The 19,951-nt window shown below is 37.5% G+C and overlaps 1 protein-coding gene across 2 annotated transcripts in view; it reads right to left on the minus strand.

The window, feature by feature from the left end:
- LOC111998469 (uncharacterized) overlaps positions 1–19,951 on the minus strand; it is a 43,286-nt gene that overhangs the window by 8,494 nt on the left and 14,841 nt on the right. For both annotated transcript variants that reach the window (XM_065778241.1, XM_065778240.1), the window contains exons 7-24: positions 19,565–19,718; positions 19,051–19,418; positions 17,746–18,209; positions 17,305–17,649; positions 9,917–10,141; positions 9,050–9,140; positions 8,832–8,909; positions 8,430–8,720; positions 8,077–8,274; positions 7,340–7,828; positions 6,429–6,590; positions 5,852–6,181; positions 5,690–5,772; positions 5,455–5,559; positions 4,073–4,301; positions 3,247–3,615; positions 1,409–1,510; positions 203–346 (exon numbers count right to left, since the gene is read on the minus strand). In XM_065778241.1, coding sequence (XP_065634313.1) covers positions 203–346; positions 1,409–1,510; positions 3,247–3,615; positions 4,073–4,301; positions 5,455–5,559; positions 5,690–5,772; positions 5,852–6,181; positions 6,429–6,590; positions 7,340–7,828; positions 8,077–8,274; positions 8,430–8,720; positions 8,832–8,909; positions 9,050–9,140; positions 9,917–10,141; positions 17,305–17,649; positions 17,746–18,209; positions 19,051–19,418; positions 19,565–19,718 — 4,227 coding nt within the window. The remainder of the gene's footprint in view (positions 1–202; positions 347–1,408; positions 1,511–3,246; positions 3,616–4,072; positions 4,302–5,454; positions 5,560–5,689; positions 5,773–5,851; positions 6,182–6,428; positions 6,591–7,339; positions 7,829–8,076; positions 8,275–8,429; positions 8,721–8,831; positions 8,910–9,049; positions 9,141–9,916; positions 10,142–17,304; positions 17,650–17,745; positions 18,210–19,050; positions 19,419–19,564; positions 19,719–19,951) is intronic.

The following is a 19,951-nucleotide window of genomic DNA, read 5'->3' on the forward strand; positions in this document are numbered from 1 at the left end:
TCTCCTGAAACAATATGAGAAATTGTGAATCAACATATGATCTTTTCTCTACTTTCCTTTCCTTCTTTAAGTTTCCAGATATACTAACCAACGTACCTGTCAACCCTCTGATGTCTTAACCTAATATTTAAAGACCATCTTCCAGGACTGCTATCACCTTAAAAGTAATAAACTTTTCTCAATAATCAATAGATGTCATTACCTGAATTGAAACCCGAGCAGAAAACTTCACAAGTCCCTCTTCAGTAAGCTTCTCAGAGGCACTTTTTCCTCTAATGCCCTTTGTGACAAGCTTAGTAGAATCTCCACCTCTATATCGTGCTGACAAACCTTCATCAAAATGCATCTATATCCAAAGCAATATATGAAAATCAGTGAGGAAATAAAATGGATATAAATTAAACAGGAGAAACTATACAAACCCAGGAAAGATGAAACTTAAATACATAGATAAACTGTGTAGACATCAATTTCTTGTTCAGGCAGGTGATGCAGCCATGGTTGATTGACTTGTTACTACCTCGCAAATTCATCTATTTAAGATCTATCTTATGGGGTCCACATGGTCCAATTAAAGTAAAAGTCGTGTGATTATAAAGATATAGTTATACATGTTCTAACAGTTTTTAATCTGGGTTTTTATTAAACAAGTTATGGTCAATTTTGTATTCAATGGCAAAACTGCAATCTCTACAAATTAAGGATATTTTAATAGTTTAATTGAGTCTAGAATTTTCTAGGAGATCCTAAGCATCTTTGGTTTTCTTTTCTTTGGGTTCAAGTTAGTCTTTTATCAATTATTACCTTATTAGGTTTTAGTTCACTAGTCAAATTTGGACTTATCAAAAACATTTACTAGTCAAATTAGGAGTTCTAATACTACTAGATCAAGAAAAAGTCCTAGATATATTTATGCTCAATGTTCTTGAAGAATAGATGAAGTTGATTAATAAAAATATTGAGTGTTTTTTCCAAGAGCCTTATAATTTTTTTTGATAAGTAACAAGCCTTATAATTTATCTCAACTGGCAGATACTGTTGTTCCCAACGGAGACATCTAAGCTTCATCAACAGAAGCTTTCCTAGTATGTCTATTGCACTTATCAAAAAAGAAGAGCATATTGTAAATTTATCTTTCTTCCTCTTGCCTCTATTTCATGCAATTATATCCAGTTTTCTAGTTTCTCTAAGACCTGGACAACAAATCATTGAAGACATCACATTCTAAATCTTAGTTGCACTCCAACAATCCTACTCTATCAACACAAAATCACCCAAACATAATATCCAGAAAACATAACCCTATTTCTCAAACCATGGCACTGAAAATCCCAAGTTATCTAAAAAAGGCCATTATTCTATATATTAGAACAAACAAGGGTGCTCCAGAACAATAATAAAGATATACCTTAGCATGTTCCAAATGTTTGATAGCTTCCTCTTGTGCAGAAGAATTCATAAACAACTGAATACAGCAAAGTCCAGCAGCGACGTGATCATTTTTAATAACCTGGATCAGTGAGTAAATTCAAGTAAACCTTGGCTTAACCTGGCTTAAATGAACCTTAATCTGGAACTAGAAAATACTTTCAACGAATATCCAACCACTAAAAAATTTATCTGGGAAATAATACAAATTCAACTAAGTCTATGATAGAATTCTGATGTTATTTCAAGTCATAAATGTAAAGCTAAAATAAGAATTTGCAACTTATATGTTTGACCAAAAAGGAATGCTGCTAGAAGGAGAAATAAAAGAACAGCTCATAAAATTTATTAACTCTGAAATTAAATGCTACAATATAGAAAGAACAAGCACACAGGAAGGACAAGCAATGTGGTCCTTTTCAATAACCTGGATCAGTGAGTAAATTCAAGTAAGCCTTGGCTTAATATGTGGCTTAAATGAACCTTAATCTAGAACTAGAAAAATACTTTCAGTGAAAATTCAACCGCTAAAAAAATCATTTTTATTTGGGAAATAATACAGATTCAACTAAATCTCTGATTGAATTGCGATGTTATTTCAAGTTATAAGTTTAGCCAAAATAAAAGTTTGCAACTAATATGTTTGAACAAAAAGGAATGCTGCTAAAAGGAGAAAGAAAAGAACAGCTCATAAAGTCTCATAATACATTTAAATTAAACTAGAACATAGGAAGGACAAGTGATGTGGTCCTTTTTAATAACCTGGATCAGTGAGTAAATTCAAGTAAACCTTGGCTTAATCTGGCTTAAATGAACCTTAATCTGGAACTAGAAAATGCTTTCAATAAAAATTCAACCACTAAAAAAATCATTTTTATCTGGGAAATAATAAAAAATCAACTAAATCTATAATTGAATTCTGATGCTATTTCAAGTCATAACTGTATAGCTAAAATTAGAATTTGCAACTTGTGCATTTGAGTTTGACCAAAAAGGAATGCTGCTAAAAGGAGAAAGAAAAGAACAGCTCATAAGGTCTTTAAATACTTTTAAATTAAACGCTATAATATAGAAAGGACAAGCACACAAGCTTTTCTGCTGAAACCATGTCAAATGAACATGATGTTTTGTTCAATGGAGTGTAAAAAATTCATAAGAGCATCCTATTTACCTTACATCCTTTTCCCCTCACACCAGAAAAAATTCAATACCATATCTGTAAGAATTGTTTAACAATCTCTATACAGCTTATTGAATCACACAGCAGCTTAATCTTGCAAATGCCGCTAAATTAAAGTAAACAAAGAAAATAGAAGGAGGGATACATGAGGTATGCTGTGTGAACATTCCCAATGGAAAGATGCCCATGACAAGATTAATAAACACAAAAATATGCAATGGGCATTTTTAATGGCCCTATAGATAACTATATAGATAAAATACTAGAAATGGACTGCAAAGTCTCTTTTTCAGTTGTGATAAAAAATTTCAATATAAAGGGATAAACATGCGCGCAACAGAAAACCTCCACAAGCTGTGTACTTAATGAAAAAGTAATCCCAAAGAACACAGAAATACAGTATATATATATGTGTGTGTGTGTTTTAAGAAAAAAAAAAGTAATTAAACAGAATTTTGCTATCAAATCCACCCAAACCTACACCTTTAGTTGGGGGCAGAGAGAAGGTAGCAGTAGGTGTAATAGAGAAAGATGCGGAGGTCAGTCTCCAACCAAGGATAAGGGGCCTGGTCTCACAACCACTAGTAGTACTAATAATATATTCAGTTTAAAATCAAAATATATGGTCTGAAAATTACCTGAAACTGGTATAAATAATTGAAATGTTTATGTGTTTCACAATAGATGCAAATACGGACAAGGGCTGCTGCTGTATGCTGATTTACTGCCACATCCTGTGGATTTGCTGATGACATTCTTGTTGAAATCACTTCCTCAAGAACAGACATTGCACCATAACCAATACACAAGTCACACAAATCATCTATTGTCCCGTAATCTGTAGCCAATGGATCTGGCCTTTGAGGGGATGAAGATGAAGTTGCTACTCCCCCCAATATTGATGGTTGAGGAGGGGGAGGAACAGCATTTGGAGGAAAAAACAGCATGCAAGCTTCATTGTAGTGACCATGCCTAAACATAAAACTCAGCAAATGCTGGCGTGCATACTGCAAAGGTTAAAAAAACGTATTAAGAAGCTGACTACCATGAATAAAGCTAGAAAATTAATAATAACCATGGCACAGGAGAGAGATACTGAGAATAGTCATATTCATAACCATATCGCCAGTGGTGTCAACAACCAATGGTGGAAAAAAGAAAAGATAGCGGAGAAATTTAACAGAATTCTAGATTCCAGGTTAAAATAAATAACAGAAACAAACTTCAAGCTAGAACCATTACCAAATAGTTTTAAAATGTAATAAAAAGAATATATATATCATCAACTTCTTGATTTATTTGTGTAAATAAACGTGTGTGTATGTAATACAGAATAAGAACTTTAAATTAGCTACTAAGCCAAGAGATACCACTGACTCCAGATGCAGGGGAAAATAGAAAGGCACTGGCATCTGAGTGCCAGCCTAAAAACAAAAACTTGATCAGTGTAAGGATGAAGCTCACATCTTGTAAATAGTTCACACATTCAACATATCGAATACTGTCAAGATTGCTGCGAGGTCCATCTTCAAATTCTGAACTGAGGGAGGAATTATTATTTTCAGATTCCTGAGCCCGCCTAGATCTCTCTGAACGTGGAAAGGTGGATGGCATGTATAGAACATTGAGATATGAATCAGCAGAAAGAGAATCATCCAATATCGTCGGTGCACTTTTAGCCAAATGCTCATACCTGCAGTATAAGTTGCATCAGTCAGATCCTATGTAATGACTAGCATCTAAAAATTATATCCTTTTTTTTTTTTTTTTTTTGTAGAAATTTAGGCTTGACTAGCTTAAATATACTCCTGCCTGTTCACAACTAAAAGGTGATATTCAATGCACAGTATACCACTAAAATTATATCAGAATAGCAGGTCTTTTATAAACATAACCAAAAGGATTCAACACGCATAACCTGGTGCAAGACTAAGGAACACAGCATCTTTCAACATTCTGGTAAACAGTAATTCTCAAAGAGTAATGTTGCTAAAAGATATAGTTAAATTTGATGCAGACATTTAAAGATACCACTTCAAATCTTCATCAACATTGGTTCATGATCTTTAGTGTTAGGAGTTCAAAGAGATACCTTGCTTAACATTTCACAATCAAAATGCTTCTTCATCATCACAAACAGGGCTTCCATGGCAAAAAAGGTTTCATGCAACCCACCCCATCCAGTTGGGATTAAGAGTTGGGAAGTTGATTTTCTTTTTTTCTTTTAGTTTATACAGCAATGGGAAAGTGCTGAGCACAATCAAGTTCTCTGCCTATCTTCTGATCCAAGAAATCCCAACAGATCAAAGTTTATAGGTTATTATAGTCTGAAGTGTGTGTGCATGATAATTGATAGCTAATGGCAGTAGTTATAGGTGAACTCTTGTAAGTCCAACAAATTACGTGTTCTTTTTTATGGTCATTGATATTGTATTTTTTTTTTTTTTTTCCTTTTTTATAAGTAGTCATTGATATTGTATTATAATATCCAAAATACAAGATTTTCAGAAACTATCAAGGCAACACTGTCAATAGCAGAGGCTGTAGTCCAATGCACAAAGCTCCCCACTTCTGAAAAATTTGAGAGAGGTGGTTGGTAGGCAACCTTACTCTCAAATTTTGGAGAGAGGAACTCCCAGACTTGAAGCCACAACACATTGAAGGCACTTGCCATTGCAGCAAGATCCAATCTCTTAGCAGAGGCTGTAGACCTCCTATAAATTAAAACCTAGCCTATCATGGATCTTAAGCCAACATTGATTCAGCTACTAGTTCAACAACTCTAATAGAAATTTATTGTGGCAATAATATAGGAATTCTGACATAAAAGCTACATGATATCTTACATGGAACGAACTGCTGAAACATCAACTGGTGGACCTCCTTCGATTGTATTAATAATCTCTAAAATGACAGGTGCGGCATCACTCTTATACAATTGAAGAGCTTGCCTGAAAGCCATTGAATAGGCATTAAAGAATAAGACCACTCTGCATCCCACTTTAGAAGAATATGAGAGAGAGAGAGAGAACTTAAATCTTGTTAATTTATTGAGCAACTATCTGAATAAATTTGACATACTTAAACTTCACCCGAGCTTGAGCATAGTGCTCCATCCGTATCAAAGCATGTCCCCAAGCATTCCACACAGGGAAAACATCAATCTGGGAGAATCCAAAAATACACATAAGCTCAATCTAAAGACCAGCAGTATAAACCACAATGCCTGGACACTAAATTTACCTTACACTTTTTGCAAGTATATACAGCCATGCTGTATCGCTCCTCTACACTCAACCGGTCACGGAGACGTTCAGATGACTCCTTATCAGCAATATCATCAAGAGAAACAGCAATACCTGATCCCAAAAGGCTTTGAAGCAGTTCAGCACGTCCTAGCCAGATCTCCACCTGTGATAGAACTTCAGATAATTCGTCTGTGAACTGACCGCCCACACTGGAGCTACCAGCATCAGAGAATGCATCATCAGCATCCCTACTTCTGTCTGAATTGCTGGAGATTTCACTACCCCCTGTAAGCTTTCTCAGCACGGATTTACAATATAGTAGCCCCTGGCATTCAACATGTCATATCACTCAAGAGCATTACAAACTAATCACATGTAAAGGCAACTGAACTATAATGCCATAACAATCTGCATGTAAGGAAAGCAAAAATGCATACTATTGCTATTTTGACCTTGGATTTTTAACATGTGACATATGATACACAAAAATAGCAAAATTTTAAATTAAATAAATAAAAATAAAAACATTGTTTCATATAATATGCATTACAGGGGCTTGGCAAAAATAATACCTGTACAATTGTCTCTGTGGCGTGATATGCACGACCAATTGTTTCCATGGACGCATTCTCAGGCAACTGTTGGGAGCTTAACACATTCTTCATCTGATTAATACACAAGTCCAGGGCACTTTTGGCAGACACCGACTCATCAGAACACAGACAAAGCAGTGCCTATAAATAGAATACCCAAACCTTCAGCAGACTCACAGCAGCATGCATAAAATAAAAATCATTTGTAAACAAATCACCACATAAGAATTATACCATTATTCACAGTATGCACACTCCATGGCCAACAGAAGCCACTTTAATATATTATACTGTGTGTTGTTATGCTTCCACAGAAGAGAGAAAATTCAAATATCAAATCTTTCAACAAATAAATAAGCCACAACTTCTCATAATTCTCTTCCACCTTGTATTTAGATTAATTCAAAATTTGGTCAGAAAATTCTAACATACATCAGAGCTATAGTTTAAGCAAAATCGTGCATGATTTAACCCAATTACTGCACTAAAACCTCACATACAAAGAGTAGAAACATCTCTTATCTGCTAGTTTGTGTTGCACCACTAGTATAAAACATATATACTTAATAATACACCCAAAGTCCCAAACATACTAAACATGGAGGCCTGACCCATCCCACCATGAGCCCCAAAGATGAACTCCTGGATAGGATTAGCGGCATGCTCCTATTTGAGCTTGAGATAGATAATCTCTCACTTGTGCAATGAGTTATATGCATCCATAATTCAATCTCATTATTTTGACTAATGCTCATCCCAGTATAGATTTATAGTAATCAACTACCCACCTGCAACAGTTCCAGCACTAAATTGATAATTTATATAATACTACACAATGCTAAGCTTCCAACATATGCAACAAACATGTTTCACCACTTTCACTAGCATACCTTAAATAGGGTAATGTCGGGGGCACTTTCATATTTGTGAGATGCACGAACAGATTCGTCCTTAATTGCATCACCTGTCAGCATCCATTCCTCAGCAATTGAAACAGAAGGAAGCCGTTCTTGCCCATCTGCAGGATATGATGAAACACGATCCTCTTGAATTCCAGTCATAGCCTCCCAAGCAACTTTTTCAGATGAAGTCAAACCAGAACTCTTTCTTTTACGATAAGCATCTTTTGGAGCAGCCTTGTCTCCAGTATTTCGTGGAGCCCAAGAAAAAGCTCTGCGAGCCTCTTTTTGCAAGTTACTAAGACTGCTAGTAAAAGATGACTTCGGAGGAATGCCTGCCTTTGTTTTCTGCCTTGGTCTTGCTCCAGAAACAGATATCCGATGTTCTCTAGGGGGAGAGCTAATACTGACAGCCATAGCCTTTGCAGCATATGCAATAATTATATTGTTGTCTCTCAACACAGGAAATTCTTTAAGGATCTGTTAACAAATATAATCCAAACATAATGTAAATAAGTAACAGAGGAAAAGAATTTGCCAAGAGCCTTGTAGCACAAAGGAACTGCCCAGTTTTCCCATGGACAGAACCTGAGTTCAAATGCCCCCACCCCACTCGTTGTAAGCAAAAAAAAAAAAAAAAAAAAAAAAAAAAAACATATATATATATATAAGAAAAACTCATGTCAGTTAAGGCATCTAAGAAGTTGTCCAAGTAAGAATTACAATACCAGAGCAGCAGATTGCAGTTGTTTTCTCATCAGAAGCACCTCCAGTATCAAATGAGGGTGCTCATGCAATGAAGAACATCTTTGCTGCCACGGCAAAGGCAAGGCAGCCAAAACACGAAGACCCAAGGCCCATGAGTTAAGCCGCGAAACCTCAACATCTGAGAGATTTCCTTCTCTTCGCTTCAAAAAAAAGTGAACCTTCGAAAAGGCACAAAAGAAAGTCACAATGAAGGAACACAAAATTCTATACCCAAATAAATATTATAAAAAAATTAAAAATAAATAAAATAAAATAATAAAAAAAGGAATGTAATCCAATCACGTCTACAAAGTAAAGGGCAACAAGTAGTTACAAGAAGTTGCTTTGACCGTAAATTGGGTAGCAACTGCATTGCACCCATGGCAACTGGTAGAGCATCATCAGAGTCACGTAGTGAAGAAAGAAACCGAGAAGCTTCTGCTGGACCTCCACCATTTAGAGGATCTGCAGTGAGAAGCTTCACAAGTTGCCGGCCCTTCAGTTCTCTCCGCAAGTCTATAGATAATCCAGCACTTTCAGCCACTTCTAAAGCAGCAGAAACAGCTCCCTTTCCAGCTAGTCTAAGTGCTAAGCCCTCAGGATCTTCCTTACATTCTGCTTCAACCTGCAATTTAAAGAGTATTAGGGAGAAATAATTCCTAGCAGGAAAGTACCACTTATAGACCACTTATTCCAAACTTTTCATCTTATTCCAGATACAGGAGAGAATAACAACCTCTTGCCAGCTGCTATGATGATCATCTGCACTTAATATGTGGCTGTACCTCTGTAAAGCTTGTTTCATATGCAAGACCTAAGCAACCAAAAAATTTATGTTACCAAAGAAATTTAACACCAGCATAAAGGTAACATACCAAGCTTCATGCAAACGAATCAACACAACAATTTACAATAAATAAAATAAAATGAAACAAATAACAAACAAGCCAGCACCTCATTCCTAAGTGGATCGCTTTGTGGCAGGTGGCAGCTGCACATGGTCAAAACATCCAAAGCAGCATCAAGCTCCCATCTGTGCATATACCTGGAATAAAATGTGAGTCTTAAGATTCAACTTACAGGGAGACGCATAACATATCTCACAGAAACCATCATAAATGCAAGTATATTGTATATCCCCATCAATGGTGTAGAACAGAAGATACAATGAGAGTGATATATTGTAAGAAAGGTTTGCTAGTTGTAAAATGTGACATAGAACAAAAGGCAAAGATCACAAAGGAATGGGAGGACAGGATAAAAAAAGGATAGACATGCGCACGCGCACGCGCACAGAGACCCGTAATGGCAACAGAAACAAAAACAAACACCAAAACCAAATCTCAAACAAGTAGGCTCCCAACCCAGGGTTCGACCACTAGACCTTTTAAACAAACCAACCTCTAGTACTTTTTTTTTTTTTTTTTTTTTGGATAAGTGAGTTTTCAGCCCCAAGGGTGGAGGAAGGGGAAACTTCAAGTCTTTAACTGGAGACCTTAACTACAAGAAGCGTCATCTCCAGCCAATTGTGCTACTCCTTGGGGTTAGCTCTGGTACCATGTTCAAAACTAATAACCCTAAATGCTTAAGTGGTCAGGATGTGGACAAAAAATGTATATCAAGCAGACACTAACAGAGTAGTAGTTTTAAATTCTTAAATATCAGATGGCAAGGGCTAACAAGGAGAAAGAATAAAAAAAAGAACTGCTTCACATTTGAATAACAAAATCAAAAAGCGAAGCTGGCCATAAACAATTATCTAGGTGTATTCCAAAATTTAAGCAAGCATTTACCACATTAATGGAAAACACCCATACATACTTGAGTGCAAGTCTAGCAGCCAGTTGTTTGTCCTTCAACCGCAGGCAATACTGCCAACTATTGCTCCAGATGTTGTGGCCCCCATATCCTTGAGGCTGTCCAGAGATTGAATGATTCTCTTCCCCACGTTCAATGAGTAGCTTAAGTAAACAGTCTGAGGCTCCGTTACGTAGAAAGCGATCCGAAAGTGCAAGAGCATCCATTAGTTTTCCTTCATCAATCAACCTATTAAAGATAGGAAGGGCCAAGAATATTGTTAAATTACTGATTGTCCCAAAAGCTTAAGCTGTCAGGAAATGATGAATCTAATCATTTAACCATAATTCTAACACGCCCCTTTCAGTGCTTTCACATGTGGGCCTAAACTCCTCAATAAGTGGGGCCTAAAATGTGGGATTTTTAACATTTTAAATGGGAGGTAGAGTAAAGTCAATGATCAAAATCAGGATCTCATACTCTAATACCATGTTAAATTACCAAATGTCCCAAATGTTTGAGTTGTTAGAAAATTGTGAATTTAATCATTTAAATATAATTCTAACAAATATTACTAAAAGTAGTGATAAAAACAACTATAAACACTAAAAATTTTCAAACATGACAAAAAGGGCCTTGTAAAGCCCCCAACCCCCACCCCAAAACAAAAAACACATAAAGCACAAAAAAAAAAAAATAAATAAATAAATAAATAAACAATGTGAAAACTATGTTAAGAGGAAAACTTGGTAGGAGAAGCACTCATTTTGTTTATTTGTCATGTTAAAAACTATTAGCATCCACATGTTTTCTCACCAATATGCCCTGAGAAAACTGGAAACTTCTACATACAAACTTCCTAGAGGCTTAAAATGAAATTCACAATCTGTACAGAAAGTTCTGATTAAGATCTAAGATTTGATGCATCTTTATTTGACCCTTTTTATTTTCTTATTTCTTATTTTATCAAATCATAATTAAGTATCACAGTTACCAGATTTAATAGCTGAAACATCCAAGCAATCCTGGTGGTGATTACATTTCATATGCAACTTTTTTTTTTTTTTTTTTTTTTTGATAAGTAATAAAAATATATTAAAAAAAGAGGGGTGTCACTTATTTTTTTTTTTTTTTTTTTTTTGATAAGTAATAAAAATATATTAAAAAAAGAGGGGTGTCACTTGAGTATACAGGAAGTAAACATCAAGGACAAAAACAAATAAAGTGCATAAAGTACAAAAGTCCATGAAACCATAGATTGAAGAAAAAGAACGAAAGCCAAACACTGTAACCCAATCCAGAAGAGTCTTAAGGAAGAAGAGTTTAAGATCAGAAACTGATCTCTCTAAATCCTCAAAATGCCGGTTATTCCTCTCCCTCCAAATGCACCACATCAAACAATGGAGCACAGTCATCCAAATAGCAGAATTCCGATGCCTCCCAAACTTTTCTTGCCAACAAGCAAACAGCTCCACCACTGTTTTCAGCATAACCCAATGAATGTCAAACAGAGTAAACACCATTGATTATACATCAAAAGCAATAGAGCAATGGATGAGGAGGTGGTCAACTAATTCCCCATTTCTTTTACACATACAACACCAATCCAAAATCAAAATCTTCCGTTTCCTAAGATAATCAATAGTCAAAATATTCCCCAAAGCTGCAGTCCACATAAAAAACGCAACTCTAGAGGGGACCTTAGACTTCCAAACAGTCTTCCAAGGGAAAGACTGGTTGAAACTTTTAGTCAGCACCTGGTAATAAGAACAAACAACAAAACCTTTTCCCTTAGCAGGTTTCCAACACATCTTATTGTCCCCAACTCCTTTCAAAGAAGCTCCATAAATTCTAGACATTAAACTGTAGAAGGATTCCAAATCCCAATCTTCGCTATATCTTCTAAAAGTAAGATCCCAAAAAAGAACACCATTTGGGAACTTCATCAACTCAGCCACCGAGGCCTCCTTATTTCGACTTAAAGAAAAAATTCTTGGATAGAGCAAACACAAAGAAGTGCCCCACACCAAATATCCTGCCAAAATCTAACAGTAAACCCGGCCCCAACCTCAAATTGGATGTGACGAACAAAAGAAGGCCAACCACAACTAATAGACTTCCATAAACTAACACCATCAGGGCCAATAACGAGAAGAGAGCACCAACATCCCCCTTCACAACCATATTTTGCCCCTATCACTCTCCTCCACAAGGCCTGTCGCTCATTCCCAAATTTCCAAACAAGGCTTTATTAAAACTTCTCAGACTTCTAATAGCTAAACCTCCAGAATGAAGAGGAGTGCAAACTGTGGCCCATTTCACTAGGTGAGTTTTTTTAACATCCCCCATACCACTCCAAAGAAAATTCCGTTGAAGTTGCTCAATACAGTTTGCAACCGCCACTGGGATAGGAAAAAGAGAGAGAAAATAAGTTGGAAGATTGGACAAAGTACTCTTAATAAGAGTAACTTTACCTCCTTTTGAGAGATACAGTCAATTCCAACCTGCTAACCTCCTCTCCACCTTCTCAATAATTGGATTCCAAATAGATCTATCTCTGACATTAGCACCCAAAGGAAGACCTAGATACTTCATTGGAAGGGAGCCTCGCTTGCACTCTAGCACATCCACCATATCTACTATATTTGGAACCACACCCACAGGGACCAATTCAGACTTATCCATATTAATTTTCAGCCCAGAAACTATTTCAAACCAAAACAGCACCAGCTGGAGAAACAAAATCTGACCAAGATCAGCATCACATAAGACCAGGGTATCATCAGCAGAGAGGTGTGTCACTTGCAAAGAGTTACCTGAAGGACCCACCCTAAATCCAGACATGAGCCCATCCCTCACTGCCTTATCCAACATTTTACTAAAAGCATTCATAACAATGACAAACAATAAAGGGGACAATGGATCACCTTGTCTTAAACCTCTAGAGCTTTCAAAAAAACCACACAGAGATCCATTAATGAGAATGGAGAATTTAACAGTAGAGATGCAAAAGAAAACCCATCTTCCCCATTTTTCATGAAAACCACAACAATCCGACATATAAATTAGAAAGTCCCAATTCACATGATCATAAGCCTTCTCTACATCAGTCTTACACAACACCCCAAGAACTCCTGATTTCAACCTGCTATCCAAGCATTCATTGGCAATAAGAACAAAATCTAAAATTTGTCTTCCTTTGATAAAAGCGTTTTGAGATTCATGAACAATATCCCCAAGCACCATTTTCAACCTGTTAGCTAAAACTTTAGCAATAATTTTGTACACCCCTCCAATTAGACTAATAGGCCAAAAATCCCTTACCTCCATTGCATCAGATTTTTTAGGAATTAAAGAGATGAAAGTAGCATTCAAGCTTTTCTCAAATTAAGCATTATCAAAAAAGTACTGAAAAATCTCCAACAAATCAGTTTTGATAATGGCCCAGCAAGTCTGAAAAAATGCCAAAGGGAATCCATCAGGACCAGGAGCTTTATCACAATCAAAATCCATGACCACTCCAAAAATCTCAGCTTCCTCAAAAGGTCTTTCCAACCAGCCAGCCTTATCCTCAAAAATCTCCGAAAAATTCAGCACATCCAGATGAGGGCGAATGAGCTTATCTTCCGAGTAAAGACTTTTATAGAATCGAACAATACCCTCTTCAATAACTTCTTGATCTGATGTCAACACTCCATCAATATTTAAACTGCCAATACTGTTACTCCTTCTATTAGAATTAGCCATCTGGTGAAAGAATTTCATATTGCTGTCCCCCTCCCTTAACCATAGCACCCTCCATTTTTGCCTCCAACTAATCCCCTCCAACAAAGCAATCCTCTCAATCTCCAAGCGAATTCTCTCTTCATTGCGCTTCTCATCATCAGAAAGAGACACCCTCTCCTCCTTAGAATCCAGGGCAATCAGATCATTCCATAGTTTAATTCTCTTAACAGTGACATTGCCAAACTTGGATTCATTCCACTTTTTTAAATCTCCCTTTAAAGCTTTCAATTTCATGGCAAACCTGTAACTTGGAGTTCCAAAACAATGATACGAGTCCCACCAATTTTTCACCTTCTCCATAAAATCATCCACTTGGAGCCACATGTTCTCAAAACAAAAAGGCCTACAACCCCTATGAATATCCCGGCCCTCCAAAGAAATGGGGAAGTGGTCTGATAGAACTCTACCCAACCTATTTTGATGAATATTTGGATAGTGTTCCTCCCATTCTGAAGAAAAGAGGAAGCAATCTATCCTAGAGCCAGCCAAGAGTTTGACCAATTGAAACTACCACCCTCTAAAGGGATATCCATTTACCCATTAAGAGAGATGAAATCAGAAAAATATACATACTTTGAGTGAAGTTCTCTGCCCCCAAACGTTCGGAAGAAAATCAAATCGCATTGAAATCGCCACCCACTCACCATGGCAAATTCCACCAACTATAAAGACCCGCTAACTCCTCCCACATCAGCCTCTTCTCCCTATCAACATTAGGACCATACACACCAGTGAATGCCCATTCAAAATTATCTCCCACATTCCTAAATCTACAGGACACCAAAAAATCACCCACAGCTTCTTCCAACTTCTCCACCACCCTCCTATCCCACATGACCAAAATCCCACCTAATGCGCCTATTGAGCTCAAGTATACCCAATCAACATGATGACAACCCCAAATACTTTTAATAAAACCCCTAGAGATAAGCTCCATCTTAGTCTCCTGCAAGCAAATGACATCAGCTCTCCAAATTCTAATAAGGTTCCTAATTTGGAGTATTTAATCCTTCTCATTCAGCCCCCTCACATTCCAAGAGATTATCTTCAAATTCATTGGGACACAATCAGAGCGCTTTCCCTATTGGAACCTCTTGCTTTACCAGAAACAGAATCATAGTTAATAAAGCTCACCAGGCTCCTCAACTCCCTTAAACCCTTACCTCCACCCTTTGTTTTTTTACTCAAAGCATTCGCAGCAGCCCTTTGTCTAAAGTCTCCAAAAAAAGAGGAAATTAGATGCAGTTCTTCCAAACCTTCAACTGAAGTCTCCAAAAAAAGAGCCAAAATCCTGAAACTTTTTTCTGAAACCATGGTGACAAACTAGAATGAATTCTAAACGACCATCTTCCAAAAAACCAGAAACATTATCGACTTCTTGGGTCTCAATAGACTTCGATATAGCTAACGAAGTCCCATTTAAGGGTTCAGAAAAATCCAAACCTCATCGATCAAATACAACCATCTCACCACCTTCTGACCAACTCTCTGAATCTACCTCCTCCACTAACACCCCATCCCACTCAGATTGTACCTCTGAAGGCCTCAAAGAATTTCCTGAATAATCCATGGCATTAAGCTCATCCAAAACAGGGCCCTTAAAAAAGCCTGAAGGCTGTCTCTCGATCTCCATCAACACCACCACCCTCTTCCCATCACCAAGTTCTAAGAACCACTTGTCTGAGAAGCCCGGTAATTTATTCGAGTCCGCAACAATATCAAGTAAGAGATGCTTGATCTGTTGCTAAACCAGCGCATTATTGACACCAGAATTAGACTCCGGAACCACCATATCGGTGCGTATTAGTGGAGTGGAGACTAAATCAGCATGTGGGTTCTCAGTTTTCTCAAAATTGCGCACCTCGTTGACCAGAACTGGTTCTGCAAGAGGGTTGCAAGCTGGATTTAGCACTTGTGGTTCCAGAAAAACAGAACTAACCTTTGGGTTTGGATTGCAGACTCAGATTTGCCAATATCAGAGCATGCAACATCATCGGCATAGGAAGAAATCACCACCATGTTCACCGGCACCACCTCAGCAGGAATATGAGACTTGGGGTCAACTTGGGAAAGAGAAGAGACATTCGGCACACATGGAAGCACTACTGAAGGACTTCTCACATGCTTGTGATTTAAAGAAGAGGCTGGCTGCTGGGCTTTAGGCTTATGATTAGACCCAGTATGGCCTATGAAGATGCCACGAGGCTTCCAAGCAGGTTTAAGGATGGACCTGTTCTCTCTAGCAGGGGCTGGCTCTTTAGAAAGAGCTGGCTGACCCCTGGGCTTTAAGCCCACTTCCTTGACCTCTGAAAAAATAACACCCCACTTCCCCTCAGACCCACGTTCCACACGGAAAAAAATATCCAAGGTCAACTTCCCTTTAATACCATTGGTAACGATGCCATTTATAACTAACATGACTTCTGCCCCAAACCCATCAATTTCTTTTCCAAGAAGATCATTGCTAAGATCACAGAGAATACCACTAGAATTTGGGATTTTCAAATTTTGGAATTCCGGAACTATCTCCTTCCCTTTATTCACAAAACCATTGTTCCTCTGCCACCCCTCCAGCACCACCACAGCAGGATGCTTGTGTTTACAGTTTCTGATTCCAAAGTTTTTCTGCCGCCCCTCCTGTACCACCACAGCAGGATGCTTGGGTTCACCGTTTCTAATCCCGGAATGTCCCTGCCGAAGAAGAGAATCTTCTAATGTCTTCTTAGGTGAAGACCAAAACCGCCCCACCCTCTCCCCAATTTTCCTTCTGGTATCACTATGGACCCTCTACGTTGTCCATGAATGAGTTCAGAAACAAGCAAAAAATTTCCACGAGCACTGGACCCCATCTGAATAATAAAAATCTTATTTCCTTCCCTAAACATCCTAGAGAACTGCACAGATGATTGCTTAGACGCCAACTCTTCCACGTTAAACAACAGCCTCTTGGCACTCTCCTTCCCCAGAGTGAAAGCGTGAAGAAACTCGACCTTTTTCCAGAATACATAATGAATAAAAAGTACCACCTTTTTCGATAGAAAATTCAAAAGTTTTGGATTCAACAAAGAAAAACGTGGACCCTCCCATAAATACTCTGTTTTAGCCTTCACAAAACAGAGCACGTTTCTTGGTTTGCTATGAAGGAACCACACCCAAGCCTCTCAGACTAGTTTCTAGGCAACTCTCAGAATGAGGACATAGGCATAGTTACTTCCCCAGATAATTGGAGCTTCCATAACCAGAATAAACAGTACAATGTAATAATAAATGATCTACCACCTCGCCATTACACACACACCATCCTAAAACGGAAATTTTTATAATCACCCTAGAGTCAATTGTTGAATATATCATTAGCATGTGAAAGACTACTAGGTGATATGAGAAAAATCATTTATATGGTAAGAGAAAAAGAAATGTATCCTGTACTTAGTTTAGTGTTTCAGACTTTTGACTTGCAAATTTTATATTTAGGATGCATATGCACAAGCAGCACAACCAACAATCATATGCAACTTGCAACACCAGAACAAAGATGACCAAAGAAGACAAGTGGAAAAACTACACAAGATAACCATCAATATATGGTAAGGGATGCAGAAACAAAAAACAATAAGCACTGATACCGTTCAACAGCTTTCTCATAAGGTTCTTCATTCTCCCAATCAAAAGAAAGGAAAACTGTATTATCAAGTTCAGCAAACTCAGATTTTGAAGAATCACGCCAAGGATCGGGAGCTGCATCCCCTTGACCATTGAAGTCTTGCAAAGCAGTTGAAACATTAGTGCTGCAAACAATGTCATCAATTTCTGACTCAGTATCATTGTCATGCTCACGGAGTCTCTTAATAGCAGATGTTGCTTCAGGTTTACGCTTGGTATGATCAGATGTTTGCTTGGTTGCTACAGCAAATTCTGAGACTCGATGAAGGTTAGTTTGCATTTGTATCCATCGATTTAAAGTTGGGAACCTGGACATCAAATTACAAGCTTAAACTAGATAATCATAATGCACATCGGACATAGGTGTAACTTGGTGTAAATTAATCTTAGGGCATGTATCTTACCTCTCAGATTGATCAAGCGCAAACTCATAAAACAACCTGTCAGCATCAGGTGCCTGAACTAATCCATCATTTAAGGAGCCTGATATAGAAGAATCACTGCCAGAGTACAATATACTGCTCCCAAAAACACATGCTAAGACAGCCCTCACTGGAGACATTTTAACCAGATGTTTTACTATATCCAATTGGAGGGGGTATAGAGGGATTCCGGGGGTCACTGAGGAACGACCGTAACAATTAGGTTTAGCTTCTTTAGAAGAAGGGGAGAGTAGTTTATTTTCAGAGCCACTCTTGGGGCAGGTAGGAATGACAGGAATGCACGCCCATCCATGGCCAGACCGTGGAGGATAAACTGGAGGTACACATGCAGAAATCACTTCATGCACAAAATCAGCACCCATAATTTCAGCAACCTTTCCAGCGGCATCAGTGCTGCCTCGGTCAAAGACCAGACGAGTTAAAAGCTGCAAAATACCACAATAATACATTAGCATATACATGATCATGTCGAAAAGGAAGATAAGGTTATTGAAGGTTGCTGAAAATAATCTTGTAAATGAGAACCTTATTTCCTACCTGTCCTTGCTGAAGTTCAAGTCTGATTGATCATTTCATAATTCATATAGATAATCACTTTATGCATGAGTTATACAATTAATGTGCTAATTAAATTAATTGGAAATATAAGGCTTAACCTATCAATACTGCGATTGAATGATTAGCTGACTTTTAATATATTTATTTGTAATATGCAGTATTTAACAAAATTAGTAAGAATCAAAAAAAAAATCATGATTAAATTAGAGGGCATTCCCCAAATTTTGTCACTATTACCCTCATCCATAAGGCCCATTGAATTATGTTTTCTTAATAATTATCATGTATATTTAACTTGATTAACATGTGTGATGGGCACGTCAAAAGGTATGGTTCCAATAATTATCAGTCTTTTGTGTGCTCTGCTATTGCTCATCATATAACATTTTATAGAAGCTTGTATTTTGGTTGGCTATTACACAAGTAAATGTTGAGCATAAACACAGTGGGACATATTCCCCGGTTCCAAAGTGATGTGCTATGATGTGCAGGCTCACTACATGCTAATGATGCACTTTGCATCTAAATTATTTCTCCCTTAAATTTTTAAGAACTTCCAAATTTATTCTAATCTATTCTTTTTATCACTCTATAAGGCTTCCAGACTCCATTCTCCAAAAAGTTAACTTACAATTGATATGGAAGCTATCTATATATATAAGCAAAACAACAAAGATAATCTTCAATGCAAGAAATAAAAGATCTTACATCCTTAGGCCATTCGAACACAAGGGAAAAAAAATTGAAATCATGAGTTGTATCAGTCCCGTCAACTATGTCACCAATTGCAGCAATATGGAGAATAAATTGTGATAGATACGTTGTGGCCTTGGTACTTAAAGAACCATACAACCTCTTCCCAGTATCTTTTAGATCATAACTAACAGGTTGTGCACCAGTTTCCCCAGCCATTGAGCTTAAGGGTATCTGTCTGACAGCTCTTAACCCAAGCCCAAGAACGCCATCCTTGTCAGTATTGGGGAGAACCTTTCGATCAGATGATGGGGCTTCCCCTTTCGAAAAATTAGGCTCTGTTTCTTCATCAGCAACTGCTCTTGCAAGATTATGAAGCTTACCTACAATTTTACAGGATAAAGGCACATTAAAGCCATGGAATAAAAAGTAAGTGTAACCCATAGCTCCACCTGTCAAAAAATAGATGTCCAAAAAGAAGGAAATACTGGTAGTCCATAATATACCCTCCCCCAAAAGAAAAAGGTACCACTTAAAAACTGCCGCTTGCCCCTGTGAGCATCTTCAATCATCTGATGTAGCATTGCAAGAGCACGTTCCCTTTGTCCCTGTCGGTGGGACTCCTTAGACAAAGAAAAGATCATTTCCCCAGACAAAAGGGCCTGAAGGACAGGAAGGCTATCCTGCAGAGCAGACCACAAAGCAGGATCAATAACCAATTAAGTATCTTCTTGCTTACTTTTTTTGTAAAAGTTTCTAAGGCAAATTTAAGACCATTGACATAGGTAAGGATAAAGTTCTCTCCACAGATTCTCGTTGCCTCAGTCAATTAACTGGTATTATGAATAAGTCTTCAGATATAGAACTACACCAATATTAACAAGAACTCCTTCTCCATCATAAAATAAAATAAAAT

Source organism: Quercus suber, unplaced genomic scaffold (genome assembly GCF_002906115.3).
Source record: "Quercus suber isolate HL8 unplaced genomic scaffold, Cork oak 2.0 scaffold_176, whole genome shotgun sequence".
Taxonomy (NCBI): Eukaryota; Viridiplantae; Streptophyta; class Magnoliopsida; order Fagales; family Fagaceae; genus Quercus; species Quercus suber.